Genomic DNA, 21540 nt, shown 5'->3' with positions numbered 1-21540 from the left:
TCAGGCAGCGGGGGGGTGTTGGGGCTGGTCTCCACACTCATGTGGAGACCGAAGAACCATCTCCCCTGTCCCTGAAGCTGCCTCTGGCAGCTGGGACTCAATTGCTGGTCTATGGACCAGCCATTGCAGAGGGAGTCTCTTTGACTGCTGTAGGCTTCCATACCTATAGGAGTCATCAAAGGGCTTGTGGGGGCTCGTTTTTGCTGTTGCTGGTCTGTCTGAGCTTCCAGGCAGACCACCAGCAGCAAAGCCCCCAAAACGGGAATTAACCCCTAAATGCCGCGATCGCGGCATTGAAGGGGTTGACGCTGCGCTGTCGCTCCCATGGAGCGATCAGGCAGCTGGGGGGTGTTGGGTGAGGTCCCCAGACTTGTGTGGGGACCCAATCAACACACAACCCCCTTCCCTGAGGCTGCCTGTGGCAGCTGAAAACACGATTGCTGCTTTTCCAGCAACCGCGTTTTCAGCCTACAGGCTCACTCCGTGGGAGTGATCTCAAGCTCGGGGGCGGGCTCTGAGTGGCTGTGCTGTCTGCCCAGACTTCTGGGCAGACAGTAGCAGCAGCGCCCCCGTGTGGTGACTCAGCCTCTTACATCCACAATTTTTTCTGGATGTAAGAGGCTGACAAAACCTAGGCGCCAGGACAAAATTCTCTGTCGCCATGGCGACCTGGCACCTGGGATTTGTCGAGCCCTGTATTATTTAATAGAATTTTTATAGGGAAATTGTGAGACAGAATTACATTGAATGTGAATGCTCAGCTTTTCTTAATGCTCCACTTGGCATTAATTTATTCAATTCTGTGTTTAAATAAATTAGTGTTTATGATTACTAAGGCTAAATGCAAAAAAAGGAATTTTTTCAGATAATGTCTTTTTATTTTGTGGATTTTAAGTTTTAAGATTAGTTTGACAGAATAGCGACGTATGTTTATCAAGGTCAGAGTAATACTACACAGAAGTGTTGAAAGTCATACATCGGTAGTGTTAAGTTCAGGAAATATAGACTGATGAGGTATAGAGCGCAGCTATGGGTGGCTGTAAGTTAATTAGATGACTGCGGGAATAGAGAACAGAAGGAGGGATAAGCGGCAGCATCAGACAACCCCTGCTGCTGCCAGCACTTCCAAAACGCCTCTATGGAGTACCGGCATGACAAGACCTTCTGGTACTCTGTCAAAGAAGCCCTAAAGGCACTACCAGCCAGCAGCAGCAGAGGTTGTCTGAGTGCATCACAGACATCTGTTTCGACCTTAAGTGGAGTTGTTAGCATGAAGCTTAATATTTGAGACTTGGGGTAGCAAGAGAAATACCAATAACCAAAGTTATGGTGAGTAAAGGTGAGGGAAACCCTTCCACTTAAAATTAAGAGAGTAGTAGAAGCATTATTATACACTCATCTACAGACAACGGACAAGCCAGAAGGCATGTTTTTCCCTCAGAAATCTCATGGCGGTGCCACATCCACAATGGATTCTGGGTAGACACACGTAAATAAGGTCAACAACGATCGCCTTTTACCTCTACACCCACTTTATACATGGAACCCTTGAAAGTAATTGCCCGCTGTACAATACAGCCTTCAGACAAAAGTCAAGTAAGAGATGCAGTAGCCAGATCACCAATCACAGACAGCTGTTTCACCCTTCACAGGAAACATGAGCACATCAGCATGAGATTGCAGTACTGGACTAACACTTGAGGCCTGTTATAACACGAGAAATACCAGCCACCAAAGTTATGGTGGGTAAAGGTGAGGGAAAACAATACCACTTAAAATGAAGACGGAAGTATAAGCATTATTAAACAATCATCTACAGACACCAGAGAAGCCAGAAGGCTTATTTATCCCCCAGAAATCTCATGGTGCTGCAACATCCACAATGGACTCTGGGTAGACACATGCAAATAAGGTCAACAACAACCAGCTGTTGCCTCAACATCCACTTTATACATGGATCCCTTGAAAGTAATTGCCCCCTGTACAATACAGCCTTTAGACAAAAAGTCAAGTAAAAGATGCAGTAGCCAGATCTCTACCGAGAGACAGCTGTCTTGCCCTTCACAAGTAGCATGAGCACATCAGCATGAGGTTGTAATACTGGATTAACACTTGAGGCATGGTGTGGTACGAGAAATACCGATAACCAAAGTTATGGTGCCTTCAAAGTTATGGTGGGTAAAGGTGAGGGAAACCAATACCACTTAAAACGAAGAGGGAAGTAGAAGTATTATTAAACACTCATCTTCAGACACCAGACAAGGCAGAAGGCTTATTTATCCCTCAGAAATCTCATGGTGCTGCCACATCAGCAATGGATTCTGGGTAGACACATGCAAATAAGATCAACAATGATCACCTGTTGCCTCTACACCCACTTTATACATGGATCCCTTGAAAGTAATTGCCCGCTGTACAATACAGCCTTCAGACAAAAGTCAAGTAAGAGATGCAGTAGCCAGATCACCGCTCACAGACAGTTGCTTTGCCCTTAACGGGAATCATGAGCACATTAGGATGAGGTTGCGATACTGAATTAATACTTGAGGCTCGGGGTGGCGCAAGAAATATCAATAACCAAAGTTATGGTGGGTAAAGGTGATGGCTTGTCTGGTGTCTGTAGATGAGTGTTTTACTTTTAAGTGGAAGGGGTTTCCATCACCTTTACCCCCCCAGTAGCTTTGGTTATCAGTAAATATTGTAGTTAGAAAAGGAATGGCACGTAGGTTTTTTTTTTTTGCATTCTTCTGAATCAGCAGCGGGAGGAAATTTGATGGACTTCTTTTTCTTACCTAAATTACTGTTACCTATAAGTACATGAAAATGTTTATTTGAATTAAAGCGAGCAAATAAATAGAGTATTTTAGTTATTATTCCAGACCTGTTGTTATGTTCTATATGTTTTCTTCAGAGAAGATCCACAAGGAGATCGACCAAGTCATTGGTCTAGATCGCTGTCCGTCAGTGGAGGATCGGATTAAGATGCCCTATACAGACGCTGTGATCCACGAAATTCAGAGATTTGCTGACATTCTCCCTCTCGGAGTGCCGCATGCAACCAGCAGAGACACGACCTTCAGAGGATATCACATCCCCAAGGTCCCCAAGGAGAAATCCGATTGCCTCTTGGAGTCAAGAAGGAATTTTTTTCCCCTGATGGCAGAATTCGAAGTAGCTTAATTAGGGGGTTTTTTTTTGCCTTGTTTTGGATCAAGAATATGAAGGTTAGGTAGAAGGGTTGAACTTGATGGACTTTTTTCAACCTTATGAACTATATAACTATGTAGTCATCATAGTCCCCAAACCAGGCGACCCCTTGTCCCTTGTGACCGTCTAACCTTCTGCTTACACTCAAGGTAAAAGTATGTGCGCGGGGGAAGGGGTGGCTCGTATGGAGCTCTTCCTCTTCCTCACCACCATCTTACAAAAGTTCACCCAGAAGCCAACAGTGAAGACAGAAGACATTGAGGTCCCCCCAGAGCCGAACACCAATGCTTCGAGGCCACAACTCTACCAGATGTATGTTGAGCCACAATGAAGTAGCTTAACCCAGAACACAATTTAGCTAATAGATCTCAGACTTAAAGAGCGATCTTTAGAGAAATTAGAGATGTGAGAAAAACTCTGAATTGAACCTGATATACGTCTATATTTTTCTAGACTTAAGAAAATGCAGTGTTTTAGATTTGTGTTTATTTCTCATACCAAAGCCTTGAAGTTTTATCCCATCCCTCTTCATTGTCTTTTAAAGCTCACATCACATGTTACTGTCAATCAATGAGACACCTTTGGACAAAAAAATATGGATAAACAAACCCAAGAAGGAAGACGGACGCACAATGTCAATATAATCAATGGAAAGGCACTAAACCAACCTCCAGGATACATGGTGCTAAAAAAAAACATTATCGCTGCTGCTATATGCTCTAACATAATTTAAGTAGATTTTAGTAAGCAGGTCCCGAACCATAAATATATATAAAAAAAAAAAGATAGCCCGACATACTTTTCACCGGTGGTACAGCCCCATATGTTTTGCTAACATAGGTTAGGGGGCTATTTACTATCACAGGGTGGTTAGGGCAGTCTTAGTTTCGTAGGGAAGTGTGCAGTTCATCCGACTACCCAAAGAGGAAGGGCTGTCAGAAGGGTTGCCAGAGCCAGGATGTTCTCAGGTATGAGCTTTTAGTTACAAAGTAGTCCTGACTGGCGCAGTCGGGGAAAAGGTACTAGGTCCTGTTACGCAGGTTGATGGAAAGCAGAATACTGTCCTGCTATACACAGTGGAAAGGCAGCTCCATGGTGAGTCGATCACCATGGAAACTGGAGGAGTCTGGGCTATAATGCAGTATATGTCCTTATATTACTTGTTTTTATCACCTGACCTCCTTATTCCCATTGGCCATCATTTAACTGCTTTTAACATGTAGGTGGAGTTTTTCATAAATAAGGCAGTGAAAGCGAATTAGGACGGATGTTTGTAACCTCTATCCAGGACCCCATATTAATATTATTTATTGTTTTATATAGCTCCATTATATTCCACAGTGCTGCACAAAGCGTCACATAGAACTGCATTGTCTTCTGGAAAAATGTACCCCAATTTTTCCTAATTAACGCTTTAAATAATGTTGATAAGAGATTCCCGCCACAGATGTGCGCATGTTGATATGTGTTTATATTCCATTACACTTTGGTAGATATGTGTTTGTTGCGAGAGGCTTCCACGGCAGCCTCTCGCAACCACCCTGCTCCGGCTGCTAACCGGGAGCGGATTACGGACAGAAGACTGCGTGAGGACCCCGTGCGTCGACAGCTTCCGGAAGCCGTTCCACCTCATCTACATTCCACGATCTGCACCCCAGAAGTCCTCCTGCTCCCAGTGTTGCTGGTGGGTGGCCAGATGACCTGGGGCACGGAGATTGGGGGATTTAGGGATACACAGGATGTGAGGGAGGGTTCCGGGGTTGACCTGGCAAGGGTCCTCAAGGAATTGCTGGGTAGGCTGGGTGATATTGGGACAGCTACAGCTGACCCCTTACCTAATGTTCGGAGGTCACAGTTAGCTGCTGTGCTAGGTTCTCCCTCGCTGCCGGCTGTACCTAATTTGTGTGAGGTTGTGCCGTTAAGTATGCATGTCACGGCGGAGGTTAAAGAAAAAATTTGTCGGCAAGAATTTGTTGATTTGCTTTCGTTAGTGCCTACGGACAAGGAGACCGTGGATAGGCCACGTAGGACAGAACGGATTGATGAAAAAGCCAAACAAATTCCACGTACTTTTGGTAATTGGCTTCAGGGTTTTTCTGTTTTTGCTAGTAGACTGTGTGAGCGCTTTCCTGACAAAGGTCCATCGTTATTTGCATATCTGGATCTTATATGGGGTGCTTATAAAATCTATGGCGGTCAGTGTTGGTTTAAATACGATCAGCCGTTTTGTCAGAAGATGTCTGTTCGTCCTAGCATGCGTTTTGACATGCAGGACAGCAATTTGTGGTTGTTATTAATGACACCAAATAGACCTTTGCCCTTTCATGGGGGTGCCGCCGCCTCAGCCCCTGGAGCGGCGGCGGGTGCTAAAAAGGGTGTTTGCTGGCTCTACAATGAGAGTCATTTTCCAGGAAATTGTCATTAGCTACAGCAGGCGTTAGAGTTCCAACTCATTTTGTGACAATTATGCGGTCAATTCGCTTTGATCTCGGAGTTTGGGAGTCCTTTCTCCAAAAATATAATGGTCACACCTGCTGGCAGCAGGCTGAATGTTCCAACGTTGACCTTGAATTATTTACTGATTCATCTGGTTCGGTAGGGATGGGTGCATATTTTCAGGGTGAATGGTGTTTCCAGGCTTGGTGAGATGATTGATTAGGGCCTGTCTTATGTCGCAACCTCGTTTTCTTGGAGCTCTTCCCAATACCGGTTTCAGTAGAGCTATGGTGCCGATTTTGGCTGATAGGCGGGTTGTCTTCCGTACGGACAATATGGGTGTGGTTCAAGTGATCAATCGTTCTACCTCTCACTCCTCTCCTGTTTTGCCCTTGTTGAGGCACTTGGTTCTGCGTTGCTTGGAGTTTAATATCTGGATCAGGGCGCGCCACGTGCCTGGCGAGGCTAATGTAATTGCTGATGCATTATCTCGCCTGCAGTGTCAATGCTTCAGGGAGGCTGCACCGAAGGCTGCAGCTACTGGTCTGCCCTTTCCACTCTCTTTATGGAGCCTCACATCTCCAACCTAGCGACTTTGCTCCAGAATTCGTTGTCATGCCAAGTTTGTTATTTCCAAAATCGTAAAAGGTTGGAAAAGACATATGGTTCCTGATAGGAGGCGCCCGGTTTCATTTGCTCTGTTGCATCGGATTCTTGGTGTTCTTTCACAAATCTGTTTTGACAGTTATGAAACACTGCTGTTCCAGGTGGCATTCTCCTTATCATTTTACGGTGCTTTGCGGGTTGGTGAAGTTGTGGCTCCTCAGGCCGGTTCCGTTTCCCCCTTACTGCTCAGGATGTTGTTTTACAGTCAGGGTTGGTTCAGGTCTTTATTAGACGTTCCAAGACTGACCAAGTGGGTAGAGGTGCCACGGTCACTATTCGTGCGACCGGCTTGGAGTGGTGCCCTGTCCGACTTATTCATGCTTTTTCTGTTACACGTCCATTGGGATGGGTCTCCTTTCTAATTCATTCATCTGGTTCCTCATTGACTAGATTTCAGTTCACTAAAGTTTTTCGTTCCTGCTTACTTCGTTGTGGTGTGAGTCCACTTTATTTCTCCCCCATTCATTAGGATAGGTGCCGCAAACGAGGCGGCTAGGGCCGGTGTCCCGTCAGCTGACATTCAACGTTTGGGTCGTTGGGGATCTAAGAGGTTTTGCTTATATATTCGCCCACAGTTACTTTAATTATTCTTTCAGGTTCATCGCCTAGACTGGTCTGGATAATTGGTCACTCCTTTATCTACCGAGCTGCTCGTCAGGCGGAGAAGCGGGTGTATGGCAGGAACTTGGGTTTTCCATACGACAAGGTCAGAATTCGTTGGCGGGGCATTCGTGGCCTGTGCTGGGCTCAGATGTATCCAGAGTTTTGTTCCTTAAGTAGGTTTGTTCCGTCTTCTATTATGTTGGTCGTACATGCGGGTGGCAACGATTTAGGTTTGGTTCGTACAATTGATCTAATTTACCGGATCAAAGGGGATCTTTTACGTTGCTTTGACCTTTTTAAGAATGTTATTTTAATCTGGTCGGAAGTTGTCCCTAGACCAGTGTTGTCTATTGGGTTGGGTGCTAGAGCCTTAGAAAAATGTCGCAGAAAATTGAATGTGGCAGTGTCTCGCTTTGTTAACTCCATGGGTGGCGTGGTTATACGTCATCGTGGCTTAGAGGGAAATAATAGGGATTAAGTTTGTAGCGACAGGGTACATTTAAATGACATTGGCCTGGATAATTTTAATCTTGGTCTGCAGTCAGGGATTGAAAAGCCGCTGGCCTTGGTGGGGGTGCAGCCATAGCTGGCGGGATGGTTATGTTTTATATATGTGTATGTGCTGGTTCATGATGTTTAATAAAGCTGTGGCCGACGCCCTTACCCACAATACTGTGTCGTTTATTCTTGCTTCGGTTTCTGCTGGCTTGGGGTCTAAGCAGTCAAGGAAAATACAGGGCTAATTTTAGCTCATACAAATACATTTTTCTTTTTTTAGACATTTTTTTAATATTTTGTTGGAACTGGATGGTTCCCCTGATAGTGACACTCCTGCGTAATTATTTCTAAATGTTACCACATTTTTATTTATATTTTTTTAGCTATTTTTACTGTTTTTCCATTTTTGAAATAATTTTTCAAATATTTTACTAATCACATGATTAGAAAGCTGGGCTCCATTGACTTGCATGGTTGAATGCAGTACCTGTATTCAAACTGCAGGGGGGTCTGGAGAGAACCTTGTTTATTTTTTAAAGGATGTCCTAACGCGCAAGAGACAAAATGTCTCGCAGCGGCGCTTGTGATCGCTCTCCGGACTCTCAACCACAGAATTGGTTCTATAAGAAATGAATCTCCGGGGTCTATTCACTAAAACGTCAGGTTTAGGAGAGTTGCGGTGAAATCTCTGGTGTCACCCGCTTATGGGTAATGTAAGGAAGTTCTACTTCACTGAGGGGGTAGCAGAGAAATGGATCAGCCTCCCAGCAGAAGTTGAGGGTTAATAGATTGAGGGATTTTAAACAGGCGTGGGATAGACATAAAGCTATCCTTTGCTACAGAGACCGAAGACTGACAGGAGTTTGAATCCCTTACATCAGGAAAACGGGCCGACTAGATGGGTTGAACAGTTCTTATCTTCTGTCAAATCCTGTTTCTATGTAACTGCATCGTAGAGGGACAGACCTGCTGAATGTTCCCTGCTGTAGGAGCCCAATGAGACCTGCATTGTATATAGTGAAATATTGAAGACAAATTCATCAATCGCTTCCATTGTCCATGGCGCAGTCCATGACGGTTACTTCAAAGTTTGCATCCATGACTGAGTTTTTTTTTAAACATTTTGACTTATAACTTATCAAACTATAACTCTTTGATTTGTATCTTGAGGTAAATCTACGGAGAGCAGGAATGTTAACTAGTGTCTTTTTATCGAGGGCATTTTAAGGTGTTTATCTTCATTGCTTTTTGCGAGATGGACAATAGAATTGTTACTTTGATCGCACACACTTCATTTTTTAATCCAGCAGATCTGAAGTGAAACTACAGCCTGTATGCAAAATATTCCACTTTAGGGGTTTTTGACCCGTAAATACTGCGAGTACGATGAATTGTACTTAAGGGGTTAAAGATTCAAATAGCAGCAGCAGCAGCATATCAGCTCAGTCCATTTCCAACCATTTGCATTTCCTACTTTGAAGTTTCCTGTAGTATTTTGTACCATGTGACCAGAATCCTTCTACTGGGCAGGAACCAGCTGCTTAAGACGTCTTCCTGCGCTGATCTTTACTTTCACCCTCACTTTTACTGCTCATAGTTCAATATTTCATAATAAAAGATAATAAAGTGTTGGGCCAAAAATTGATTTAAAAGTGAAAATTAATTTATCACCAAAAAATGTGTCATTGCTCAATTCTACGTGAGTGAGATACCACTTAGGGGAAACGCCTGATATATATATTTATGGAAAGCACTATGACCTTTTACTTTTTGTTTTCTACATGTCACTTTGACACAATGGATGGAGATTCAATTTGGCAATTGAAAAGCAATATAAGTATTGTTTATATTTTTTATGACACATTTTTTTGGTGATAAATTAATTGTCACTTTTAAATCAATTTTTGGCGCAACACTATTTTGGGGTTATACGTCAAGTGTTTACAGCATTATTTTTAATACTTATATAACATTTGTGCACAATATTATATGTCATGTTTTTAGCGCCTGATCATTATTATTAATACCAATATTTCATAATGTGTGTCCCTCCCTTTAAATAATTAAGCTGTTCTGAGTATAAATACAGAGAGATTAAAGGAGCAGCACAGTGCAGAGGACACCTCGTCTCGCTCCAGAGTTTTATCATCACGATGGCGCTGGGCCTGGTCGGGACGTTTCTCCTGGTCTCCTGTATCACTGCCCTGCTCTACCTGATCGCATGGAGGGGCAAAAAGAAGCCAGGAAACCTGCCCCCAGGACTCACTCCACTGCCCTTTCTGGGGAATATTCTGCAGATCAACACCAAGGAAATACCCCGATCTATGGTTAAGGTGAGGAGGCATTACTGGGGCAGTTACTGGGAGCCTACGATTCCTTGAACCGTGTTTCACTCCTTTTATTCGAAAGACTGATTTGTCTGCAATAATGATCTAAAATGGTGAATATTTGCACTTTTTATACATTGTCTCTAATAGCACAACTCCCCCCACCCCTTGGTAATTTATTTATTTATTTGAAACATATTTTAGAAGGAGGAATACGCTGTCATTTCTTTTGTTTCAAACAATATCTAAGACAGCAGCGCTACGGAATCTGCAGCAACTACAACGATAACGGAAATAAAATTTCTGCTGAAACAAACACAAGGTTACATTTAAATGATGAATTACAGAGGAATAAAGTGAAATGTAACATTGATGATTATCCTAGTGGAATTTTAGGGCTAAATTGAAGATGTGAGGCTTTCTGGAAGATTAATCCTCGAGTCAAGCATCAGTCAGTTTAAATCATTTAGAGAAACAATGGGGTCTGTAATCACCATACATCGGAAATTTATCACTCAGCCTACCCAGAGCCCCCCTTGCGGGATGAAGGCAGGAAGTCCTGCTGACCTCATTGGCCTCTGTTTAAGGGGGGAATGGGCAGGATTGGGGTGCGTCAGAAGCTGCTCCTGAGGCAAAAACTGGAGAGTTACATTTTTTTAAATAAATATAGACTTTATGTGGAATCCTGAAAGACCCCAACTCTGCAGCAATTTAAAAAATGATCTACAAATGACTACGTATTTAGAATTAGTCAGAAAAATATAACATACCAAAAATATACAGTATATTGGCAAAAATGCTCTTCTTAAAGGAAGAAGGAACAAACCTAACTTGATGGTTCCCCGAATGTTCCAATGATATATAGATAAAGAAAGGAAACATATAACATAAACCTGTAGGTAAATTCATCTGCACGCCTTATTTATTCACTTCCATTTAAGGGAGGCACTAAGACCAGCTCCAGCGCTCAATCACTATAAAACACCATAAAAAGCGTGGCAATGCTCCAGAGCTTCGCGGATTGGTGGACTCTACCTTCTGTCCTTTGCAATAGACCGAGACCCAGTATCCACAGAGATCGCCGCGTACAACGCATACAATGAGTGAGTTCTTCCCCACCCTACACGTTTAGTTGTACCCAACAAGGGCTTCAGGGGTAAATGCGGGAATCTACAGGTCTACGCAATGTATTCTTTCTTTTCTTTCTCCATACATCTTTGGAATGTTCGTGGAAACATCAAGTCATTTTGTTTATCGGTTTTGGATTAGTCAGTTTGTCAATTTTACTAGAATTATTTGGATAAAAATATATAAATGTAAAACTTGTTAAAACACACATCATGGCAGACAAACATAAAATGACCATATTTCATCGCATATATACTATATAGTATGCTATAGTAATAATAATGCTACTTATACATAGTCAGTAATCAGACTTTTCTTTGAATCTGTTCAGATTTCAAAAATGACCAATGTTTGGTTCAGCAAAACCCAATAATTCATATTTAGGGTAAATATTTCCTACTAGAGGTTTTCATGTCCAACGTCATTCTCTCTGCAGTTGAGTGAGAAATATGGACCGGTGTATACGCTGCACCTGGGTAGCCACCCGATCATCATGCTCGTTGGGTACGATGCCGTGAAAGAGGCCTTTATAGATCATGGCGATACATTCGGTGACAGGGGGCACTACGGTAAGACACAAAAACAGCGCATCACCATTAGTGCCGACCACAAGAATCAGGCGCAATAATATAACGGTGGTTATGCACCCAGCACCCGCATGCTATAAATGAAGAATTATAGCACTTTTTTTTTTTTCTCCCATTCTACAGTAGGTTTCAACCTCTAAAATTGGGCAATTGAACGAGGATCTAATCTTGGAACATCTCTTATATGTTTTGTTTCATTTTTTTTTTGCTTCAGGGATTTTCTCAAGCAACGGGGAGCGGTGGAAGGTCATGCGCCGATTCGCCCTTATGATCTTGAAGAATTTCGGAATGGGGAAGAGGAGCATCGAGGAGAGAATACAAGAGGAGGCGCAGTGCCTCGCGGAAGCCTTTAGAAAATACAAGGGTGGGTAGAACTAGAATTTGTTTTGAGAGAAAAAGGATTTTCATAGATATAATGCAAGAAACCAACTTTAAGGCAAGAGTAAGGAGACACATCTTTTGAAAAATATTTTAGGCCAATTAATTATCAGGTAGAGAACAATAGTCACAACCAACTATCCTGAATGATAAATATTTAAGCGTGAGAGTTTCCTAAAAGCCTCACAGTCTTCTAACTGTAATTCTAAAACATGTTTCCGAGGACGTCATGCATTTGGATCCAAATCTTAAAGGCCTTTCAATCATTTTCCAACTTTACATGACAGATTCCTCTTTTGACCCTGTACGTCTTCTGGGACAGGCCGTCTCCAACATCATCTGCTCCGTTGTCTTTGGAGAAAGGTTTGAGTACGAAGATGAGACTCTTGTGACTCTCCTCGCAAACTTCAGAGAAATCAATGAATCGATAAACACACTGTCCGGCCAGGTGAGAGCTGCCATGCGGGAGATTACGGGGAAGAATTATCTCCCATCTAATTAAATGATTTTCTCATTTTATACATTCTGGGTCCAGAATTATGTTCCAGGTACCATTAGACACAAATAAAATGTGCTACTCCATGTGATATTATCAAGCATTGGAAATACCTTACCTCGGCAAACAGATCTCGAAATAACATATCAGACACATGTTTGTGTAATTAAATTTGATATCAGATGCTAATAGATATTTAAAGAATTAGCTTTGGTTAGTTTGCAAAACAGGCGGTGTATAAACTCTCGCCTCACCCTTCCTCCGCCCCTGCAAAGCGGGACAAAGGTAGTGATAGGCAGGACAGCGGGACAGAGTCCCAAAATCAGGACTGTCCTGCCTAAATCAGGAGAGTTGGGGGGCATGAGAGGGGGCGATGGTGACACACCCTTATCTCAACGGACAGCAATCCAAGAATCAGCAAACACTATGTGAATATAATGTCCGTCACAGTATCTGCCAAGAAACCAGTAGAGCGAGCAGAAATATAACAAAGAACCCCAAAGAGGAACAATTCTCATCACAATTATTAATGGAATCTGGGAGGTTTATCTATATGGAAGGTATCTAATGGAAATCGTGTTTGGCTTAATATCAATGTTTTTGTTGTAGCTCCTCAATATTCTCCCAGGGTTAATGCGAAGGATTCCTGGTCCTCACCAGAAAGTAGTCAAAGGTTTTGTACAACTGAAAAAGTATGTGTCGGACTCTGTGAAATCGCACCAAGAGACAGCGGACATCAACTACCCAAGAGACTTCATAGATTGTTTCCTCGCACGGATGGAGGAGGTAGGGTCTCTTTCTGTTTCTCCTGCATGCGGTAGAAGAGGAATATTAACGTAGAGCTTTACAGAATGTGGTGGTTCTATATAGATTATTTAAAAGAAGAATTAAACGTTCCTGACATGATTCTCCACCAGGAAAAGAATAATCCCAAAACTGAATTTCACAATGAGAACTTGCTGGCAGCGGTAGTGGACATTTTTTTTGCTGGGACGCATACCACAAGTTTGACCCTGAGATACGGCTTCCTGATTCTTCTTAAGTATCCAGAGATACAAGGTAAGACACTAACAATATGCACCAAAATAACTATTATTTAATAGAATTTTCTGTTTTTAGAGAGAGATTTTGAGACAAAATGACATTGAATGTGAATGCTCAGCTTTTCTTTAGTATATAATATGAGGAATATACAGGGATATAACGGGTTATTAGTTATATCTCGCTAAACAGTGAGAAATCCGATGTCATGTAGTTAGAAAAGGAATGGCCTCATTGTGGGTTTTTGTGTTCTTCTCGATCAGCAGTGGGAAGGAATCTGATGGACTTCAGTCTTTCTCAACCTAAATTACTGTTACCTATGAGTACATGGAAATGGAAACCTTTATTTGAACTAAAGTGAGTAGATTAATAGAATATTTTATTTGTTATTCCAGACATGTTGTTATGTTCTATATGTTGTCTTCAGAAAAGATCCATGAGGAGATTGACCAAATCATCGGCCAAGATCGCTGTCCGTCAGTTGAAGATCGGAGTAAAATGCCCTATACAGACGCTGTGATCCACGAAATTCAGAGATTTGCTGATGTTTTCCCTGTCGGAGTGCCACGTGCAACCAGCAGAGACACGACCTTCAGAGGATATCACATCCCCAAGGTCAATAACAGCTACCCTAATTTATCTGTGACTGGATTACATCGGAATTTGTTTACTTATGATTGTAATCATTTTATTTTAGGGCACCTTAATACTCCCAGTTCTGACCTCAGTTCTGAAAGACCCCAAATGTTTTAAAAACCCTGGAAAGTTTGATCCTGGTCACTTTCTGGATGAGAATGGACGTTTTAAAAAGAATGACGCTTTCATGCCATTTTCAGCAGGTAATAACATTGTCAGTCATCATAGTGCCCAAAGCAGGCGACCCCCTTTGGCCGACTAACCTTCTTCTGCTTCTATCTCAGGTAAACGTATGTGCGCGGGGGAAGGGCTGGCTCGTATGGAGCTCTTCCTCTTCCTCACCACCATCTTACAAAAGTTCACCCTGAAGCCAACAGTGAAGACAGAAGACATTGAGATCACGCCAGAGCCGAACACCAATAGCTCAAGGCCACGTCCCTACCAGATGTATGCCGAGCCACGGTGAACTAGATTAATCCAGAACACAATATAGCAAATGGATCGCAGACTTAAAGACCGATCTTTAGAGAAATTAGAATTTAAACTCAGAATTTAACCTGATATACTTCTATATATTTCTAAAAATAAATAAAATGAAAAAGGAAAACCCAACGTACTCTTCACCGGTGGTATAGTCGGTTCTGTCAGGATAACATGTAGGGACCTATTTACTATCACAGGGTGGTTAGGGCAGTCTTAGTTTTGCAGGGAAGTGTGCAGTTTGGGCAACATGATTAGATTTCTAAACCAGCATTTACATAGCTGGGATCTCTCCAGGTTGCACCGAGACTCTCTGCTTTTCTCAGGGTCAGGGGGACGGCGTTTAGACACAACCTAGTCTATGGCTATTTCACACCCCTACACAAAAGTAATGCCTTTGGGGCTAGCCCCGCCCACAACATAACCATCCCCGCTACTGACACAATCCATCGGTCCTACTCACTGACATCATCAGCGTCATCAGACTACCCAAAGAGGGATGGCTTTGGGTTGGCAGAGCCTGGATGTTCTCCGGTATGAGCATTTAGTTACAAAGGAGTTAAATTCAGCAGAGTAGGTGGAACAGCAGCTTTAGTACACATTTCTCAGTGTAAGCTTTGTAGAGAGCAAACGCAACGTCTTCTGACTGCAGCAGCCGGGTAACGGTACTAGGCTCGCTTCCTCCGATACCGAATGATGCTAAGAAATATTTGAAACATTCAAAAAACGATACGACCGAGCACTTCTCTTAGGAGCGGCCATTTCGGACAGGATAGAAATTATCATCGCCGCTGATGCCAGCTCAGAAATGTACCAAGCTCGTTATAAGTATATAAGTATACTGCCCTCACTCACTGAGTATACTACCCTTACTCATTTATTATCCTTCCTTCTTTCACTTCAGACAGGAAGTGGCCATGGGAAACCCACCTGAGGCAGGAGGAGGTTGGATTTATTCCCCTAAGTATCCTGGAGCAAACCACCTGAGGCAGGGGGAGGTTGGTCTGGTGGCGTGTACATGTAATAAGCATGTGTAACACATGTGCATTTATCATGGACAAAGTTCATGTGATTTAACAAGATGGAAAAAAATAAGAATGATAAGAAACCATGTGACCGTCCCGTACACAAGATGCATAACAAACACAAACATACGTATATATGTGCCCACCGCATCCCACAAGGGTCAGAAAGTTCCCAGATATGGTGAAGAGAGGGGGGGGGAGAAAGAGATGGTAAAGAGAAAGTGACAGTGGAAAGAGGGCATGGGAAAGAGATGGAAAGAGACGTTTAACTCCTTAAGGACCATGCTGTTCTTAATTTTTTGTACCCTTGTGACCAATGCTGTTTTAACACCTTTGCGGCGCTCGTGTTTAGCTGTAATTTTCTCCTCTCCCATTTAGTGAACCCACACAAGTTATATATTGTTTTTTCAGGACACGAAGGGCTTTCTTCAGATTCCTTTTTTTGATCATCTAATCTAAGATCATCTCCTGAGTACACATTTGGGAGGTGCGCTTTTCCATTTTGGTCAGGCTGTGCCTATGCCCTATCTTTGAACCCGGCCATTCCAATTTACCCCATCAAACCATTCATTTTTTAATTAGACACTGCCTTGAGTATTTGAAATGCTAGTATTTTAACCCTTTCCATGTCAGGATACAGCGCTAATTTTTTTGGGACTTTTTTTATATTTTATTGAAACTCAATGGTTCCCCTGATGGTGACATCACTGCATAATTTTTATTTGTTATTTTTTTAGCCATTTTTTTTTTCCATTTTTTAAAATTATTGTTGCATATTTTATACATTGTGATTCGAAAGCTGGGGTCCATTGACCTGGATTTTTGAATGCAGTACCTGGTATCTGGAGAGACTCTCTGGACGCCGACATCTTGCGAGAGCCAAAATTTCTCGCAGTGGCGCTTCTGTTTCTATGTAACTGCATCGTAGAGGGACAGACCCGCTAAATTGTCCCTGCTGTAGGAGATCAATGAGACCTGCATTGTATATGGTGAAATATTGAAGACAAATTCATCACAACTCACCTGCGTGCTACATTTAGTGAATCGCTTCCATTGTCCATGGCGCAGGCCATGACTGTTATTTCAAAGTTTGCATCCATGAGTACGTTTTTTTAAATACTGTAACTTATGATTTATCAAACTATAACTCTTTGATTTGTATCTTGAGGTAAATCTACGGAGAGCAGGAATGTTAACTAGAGTCTTTTTATCGAGGGCATTTTAATAGAATTGCTTTTTTGATTGTTGTTCACACACAGGAGGAGAGAGAGAGGGCAAGAGAGGGAGAAAGAGAGACATTGAGTGAGTGGATATCAACACAACTGAACAATGATTTAAATCTTCAATTCTAAGGAGACGCACAGACATAACCTTTTACAAAAACGGTGTAAATATCAAATAAAACAGGATTTATCTTAAAGATTCAAGTTTTTTGTATTTTCCATAATGTTCTCCATTTTCAGGAACTTCAAAGACTGCAGCTTTCTGTCAAACTTTCTTCCTCACATCCAGCGTTACAGCAGCAGCAGCAGCATATCAGCTCAGTCCATCTCCAACCATTTGTATTTCCTAGTTTCCTGTATTTTGTACTATGTGACCAAACAGTCACATGAAACATTAACATCACCACAGTCCTTCTACTGGGTAGGTACCAGCTGCTTAAGACGTCTTCCTGCACTGATCTTTACTTTCACCCTCACTTTTAATGCTCAGAGTTCATTTATTTAAAAATGTGTGGCCGTCTCTTTAAATGCATCACAGACAGCTGTCTCAACCTTAATGGGAGTTGTTAGCCTGAAGCTTAACGTTTAAGGCTTTGGGTAGCAAGAGAAATACCAATAACCAAAGTTATGGTGGGTAAAGGTGAGGGAAAACCCTACCACTTAAAATGAAGAAGGAAGTAGAAGCATTATTAAACAATCATCTACAGACACCAGAGAAGCCAGAAGGCTTGTTTTTCCCTCAGAAATCTCGTGGTGCTGCAACATCCACAATGGATTCTGGGTAGACAGATGCAAATAAGATCAACAACAATCATCTGTTGCCTCTACATCCACTTTATACATGGGTCCCTTGAAAGTAATTGCCCCCTGTATAAGACAGCCTTCAGACAAAAGTCAATTAAGAGATCCAGTAACCAGATCACCGCTCACAGACAGCTGTTTTGCCCTTTACATGAAGCATGAGCACATCAGCATGAGGCTGCAGTACTGTATTAACACTTGAGGTTCGGGGGCAACCCGAGAAATACCAATAACCAAAGTTATGGTGCCTTCAATGTTATGGTGGGTAAAAGTGAGGGAAAAACCTACCACTTATAATGAAGAGGAAAGTAGAATCATTATTAAACACTCATCTTCAGACACCAGACAAGGCAGAAGGCTTGTTTGTCCCTCAGAAATCTCATGGTGCTGCCACAACCACAATGGATTCTGGGTAGACACATGCAAATAAGATCAACAACAACCAGCTGTTGCCTCAACATCCACTTTATACATGGATCCCTTGAGGGAATCCTGAGAAATACCAATAACCAAAGTTATGGTGCCTTCAAAGGTATGGTGGGTAAAATTGAGGGAAAACCCTACCACTTATAATGAAGAGGAAAGTAGAATCATTATTAAACACTCATCTTCAGACACCAGACAAGGCAGAAGGCTTGTTTGTCCCTCAGAAATCTCATGGTGCTGCCACAACCACAATGGATTCTGGGTAGACACATGCAAATAAGATCAAATACCACCACCTGTTGCCTCTACATCCACTTTATACATGGCTCCTTTGAAAGTAATTGCCCGCTGTACAACACAGCCTTCAGGCAAAAGTCAAGTAAGTCCTTCACAGGAAGCATGAGCACATCAGCATGACATTGTGGTACTGGATTAACACTTGAAGCTCCAGGTGGCACGAGAAATACCAATAACCAAAGTTATGGTGCCTTCAAAGTTATGGTGGGTAAAAGTGAGGGAAAATCCTACCACTTAAAATGAAGAGGAAAGTAGAAGCATTATTAAACGCTCATCTACAGACACCAGAGAAGCCAGAAGGCTTGTTTTTCTCTCAGAAATCTCATGGTGCTGCCACATCCACAATGGATTCTGGGTAGACACATGCAAATAAGGTCAACAACAACCAGCTGTTGCCTCAACATCCACTTTATACATGGATCCCTTGAAAGTAATTGCCCCCTGTACAAGACAGCCCTCAGACAAAGGTCAAGTAAGAGATACAGTAGCCAGATTACCACTCACAAACAGCTGTTTTGGTCTTCACGGGAAGAATGAGCACATCAGCATGAGGATGCAGTACTGGATTAACACTTGAGGTTTGGGGTGGCACGAGAAATACCAATAACCAAAGTTATGGTGGGTAAAGGTGATGGCTTGTCTGGTGTCTGTAGATGAGTGTTTTACTTTTAAGTGGACGGGGTTTCCATCACCTTTACCCCCCCCATGTAGCTATGGTTATTGGTATATATTGTAGTTAGAAAAGGAATGGCTACATTGTAGGTTATTTTTTTTGCGTTCTTCTGAATCAGCAGCAGGAAAAAATTTGATGGACTTGTGCCTTTTTTTACCTAAATTACTGTTACCTATGAGCAGGCCCGGACTGGGACAAAAATTAGGCCCGGGCATTTAAGCCTGAGCAGCCCATATTTATTTATTTATTGTTAAAGCCCACCCTTCATGTACCATCTTTGCATTTAATCATTCAGACAAATCATAAACACATTCATTAATGCAGTCTCACAAATCAAGCAATTCATCCACACATTTATTCATTAATTCTCATACGCATTCACACTACCCCCTCTCTTCATCTTATCTGCCCCTTCTCACTATGTAACCCCCTTCCCCACTTCTCAATATGTACCGCCTCTATCTATCCCCTCTCCCCCTTTCTCACTATCTAACCCCCCTCTGCCCCTTCTCACTGCACCCCCCTGCCTCACCCTACTTACCTTGTTGCTGGAGCAAGCAGCAACTGCGACCGGGCCCGTGGCAGGGCAGGATTGACTTAGGGGCTGATGGACTGACAGGTCCTATATGGCCGCATTAACGCAGAGCCCCTTAAGCCCGCCGCAGCTACCCCCTCCTAACTATCTACCCTCTCCCTCTTTGAAGTTCACTTACCTTTCAGGAGTCCTGCGGTGGGGGTGCAAGGCCTCTGCCTCCCAGCTCTGCCAAAGTATGGAACAGTATAGAGTGATGGGAGTTATGATGTACTTTTAGAGCATAATTAGATCATGAAAAAGACATTGGAAATGGTACAGCATAACACCCATCACTCTCACGCACTTACCAATGCACACATATACCAATCCACACACATACACCAATCCACACACATACCAATCCACACACATATACCAATCCACAAACATATACCAATCCACAAACATATACCAATCCACACATATACCAATCCACACACATACACACCAATCCACACATATACACCAATCCACACATATACACCAATCCACACATATACACACCAATCCACACATATATACACCAATCCACACATATATACACCAATCCACACACATATACCAATCCACACACATATACCAATCCACACACATATACCAATCCACACACATATATACCAATCCACACACATATACCAATCCACACATATACCAATCCACACATATACACCAATCCACACACATATACCAATCCACACATATATACCAATCCACACATATATACCAATCCACACATATATACTGATCCACACACATACCAATCCACTCTCACTTAATGCTTTCCTACCTTTCCTTTCTTCTTTCAGCTTCTTTTCCTCTTCTTCAGTTCTTCTGTCTTCTCTGTCTTCTTCCTGGTTCAGAGGGCACGGACAGCGGTGGGCGCGGCTTCAGTGTTGTGCGCCGGGATCTGAAAACAAACCCCGGCGCACAACAGCTGTTGCCACGCGGATCACAAGGGAGCGGTATCGGAGGTCTTTAACAGACCTCCGGCTCCCTTGAGTGATTTTAAGCCGGGTTGAACCCGGTTTAAAATCACTCAAGGGAACCGGAGGTCTGTTAAAGACCTCCGATACCGCTCCCTTGCGAGCCTGCTCCTCCAGCGGCGGACATTACTGTCCGTCTCTGGAGGGGTGCCGGGTGCCGCAAGTTGGCACCCCCTGATGAGCGGTCGCACACCCCAAAGGTCGGCCCTGCCCTAAGGGGCCGGGAAGCCCCCACCAGGGCCGTCCTTAGGGGTCTGCGGCCGCACAGGGTTTAAATTAAAACATCGGGTTTTTTTTTTTTTTTCAACTTTATTTAACATCCTCCATGTTAAATAAAGTAAAAAAAAAAAACCCCGATGTTTTAATTTAAGCCCTGTGCGGCCGCAGACCCGTAAGGCCGGCCTTGGTGGGGACTTCCCGGCCCCTTAGAGTGGCGGACCCGGTCGCAGTTGCGGCGGGCTTAAGGGGCAGGTGCCCCTTATGCCCTGCGTTAATGCGGCCGTAGGTAGGGTAGGGGCCTGGAGCTGCAGCTCCATCAGCCCCTAAGTCGATGCGGCCCTGCCGTGGCCCGGCCCACCTGGCAAATGCCCGGTGTGCCCGATGGCCAGTCCGGGCCTGCCTATGAGTACATGGAAATGGAAATGTTTATTTGAATTAAAGCGAGCAGATAAATAGAATATTTTAGTTATTATTCCAGACCTGTTATTGTTATGTTCTGTATGTTTTCTTCAGAGAAGATCCACAAGAAGATTGACCAAGTCATTGGCTAAGATCGCTGTCCATCAGTGGAGGATCGGAGTAAAATGCCCTATACAGACGCTGTGATCCACGAAATTCAGAGATTTGCTGACATTCTCCCTGCCGGAGTGCCGCATGCAGCCAGTAGAGACACGACCTTCAGAGGATATCACATCCCCAAGGTCAATAAAATGCTTCAGGGTGTAAATTAGTGAGTGAACCATAGCTATGTATCATAAACCTATTTAGCTATCTTAAGTAGCTACCCTAATTTATCTGTGGCCGGATTACATAGGAATTCTGCAATGTCTCCTGAG

General features: G+C 43.0%; 2 protein-coding genes and 1 long non-coding RNA gene across 4 annotated transcripts in view; all 3 read left to right on the top strand.

Annotated features, from left to right (window-relative positions):
• The window catches only part of LOC128502691 (cytochrome P450 2C8-like), a 63513-nt gene that overhangs the window by 10025 nt on the left and 31948 nt on the right, over positions 1–21540 (top strand). Inside the window, exon 9 of one of the 2 annotated variants that reach the window (XM_053472579.1) lies at positions 3357–3553. The exons of the other annotated variant lie outside the window; for it this stretch is intronic. Within the exon in view, the coding sequence (XP_053328554.1) occupies positions 3357–3538 (182 nt within the window). The 3' untranslated portion in view covers positions 3539–3553. Of the gene's footprint in view, positions 1–3356; positions 3554–21540 lie in introns of those variants that run through there. 2 annotated transcript variants of the gene reach the window in all.
• The window catches only part of LOC128502718 (uncharacterized), a 28888-nt gene continuing 10893 nt past the window's right edge, over positions 3546–21540 (top strand). Inside the window, exon 1 of the long non-coding RNA XR_008355159.1 lies at positions 3546–3958. This is a non-coding gene — a long non-coding RNA (uncharacterized LOC128502718). The remainder of the gene's footprint in view (positions 3959–21540) is intronic.
• Positions 9564–14604, top strand: LOC128502703 (cytochrome P450 2C8-like). Its single transcript, XM_053472593.1, has 9 exons — positions 9564–9743; positions 11302–11464; positions 11667–11816; positions 12118–12278; positions 12936–13112; positions 13244–13385; positions 13795–13982; positions 14065–14206; positions 14288–14604. Exons 1-9 carry the CDS (start codon positions 9564–9566, stop codon positions 14467–14469), a joined length of 1485 nt encoding a protein of 494 aa, XP_053328568.1. The 3' UTR covers positions 14470–14604.

Source organism: Spea bombifrons, chromosome 8, assembly GCF_027358695.1.
Source record: "Spea bombifrons isolate aSpeBom1 chromosome 8, aSpeBom1.2.pri, whole genome shotgun sequence".
NCBI classification, from domain to species: Eukaryota; Metazoa; Chordata; class Amphibia; order Anura; family Pelobatidae; genus Spea; species Spea bombifrons.
The sequence above is the reverse complement of the archived record's forward strand: the minus strand, read 5'-3'. Positions and strand labels throughout refer to the sequence as shown.

Bases quoted from the DNA above. Each gene is read 5' to 3' on its own strand.
- LOC128502703 (XM_053472593.1), top strand. From the start codon at position 9,564: ATGGCGCTGGGCCTGGTCGGGACGTTTCTCCTGGTCTCCTGTATCACT. The intron at 12,279-12,935 runs GTGAGAGCTGCC...TTTTTGTTGTAG, and splicing joins TAAACACACTGTCCGGCCAG to CTCCTCAATATTCTCCCAGG. The intron at 13,113-13,243 runs GTAGGGTCTCTT...ATTCTCCACCAG, and splicing joins TCCTCGCACGGATGGAGGAG to GAAAAGAATAATCCCAAAAC.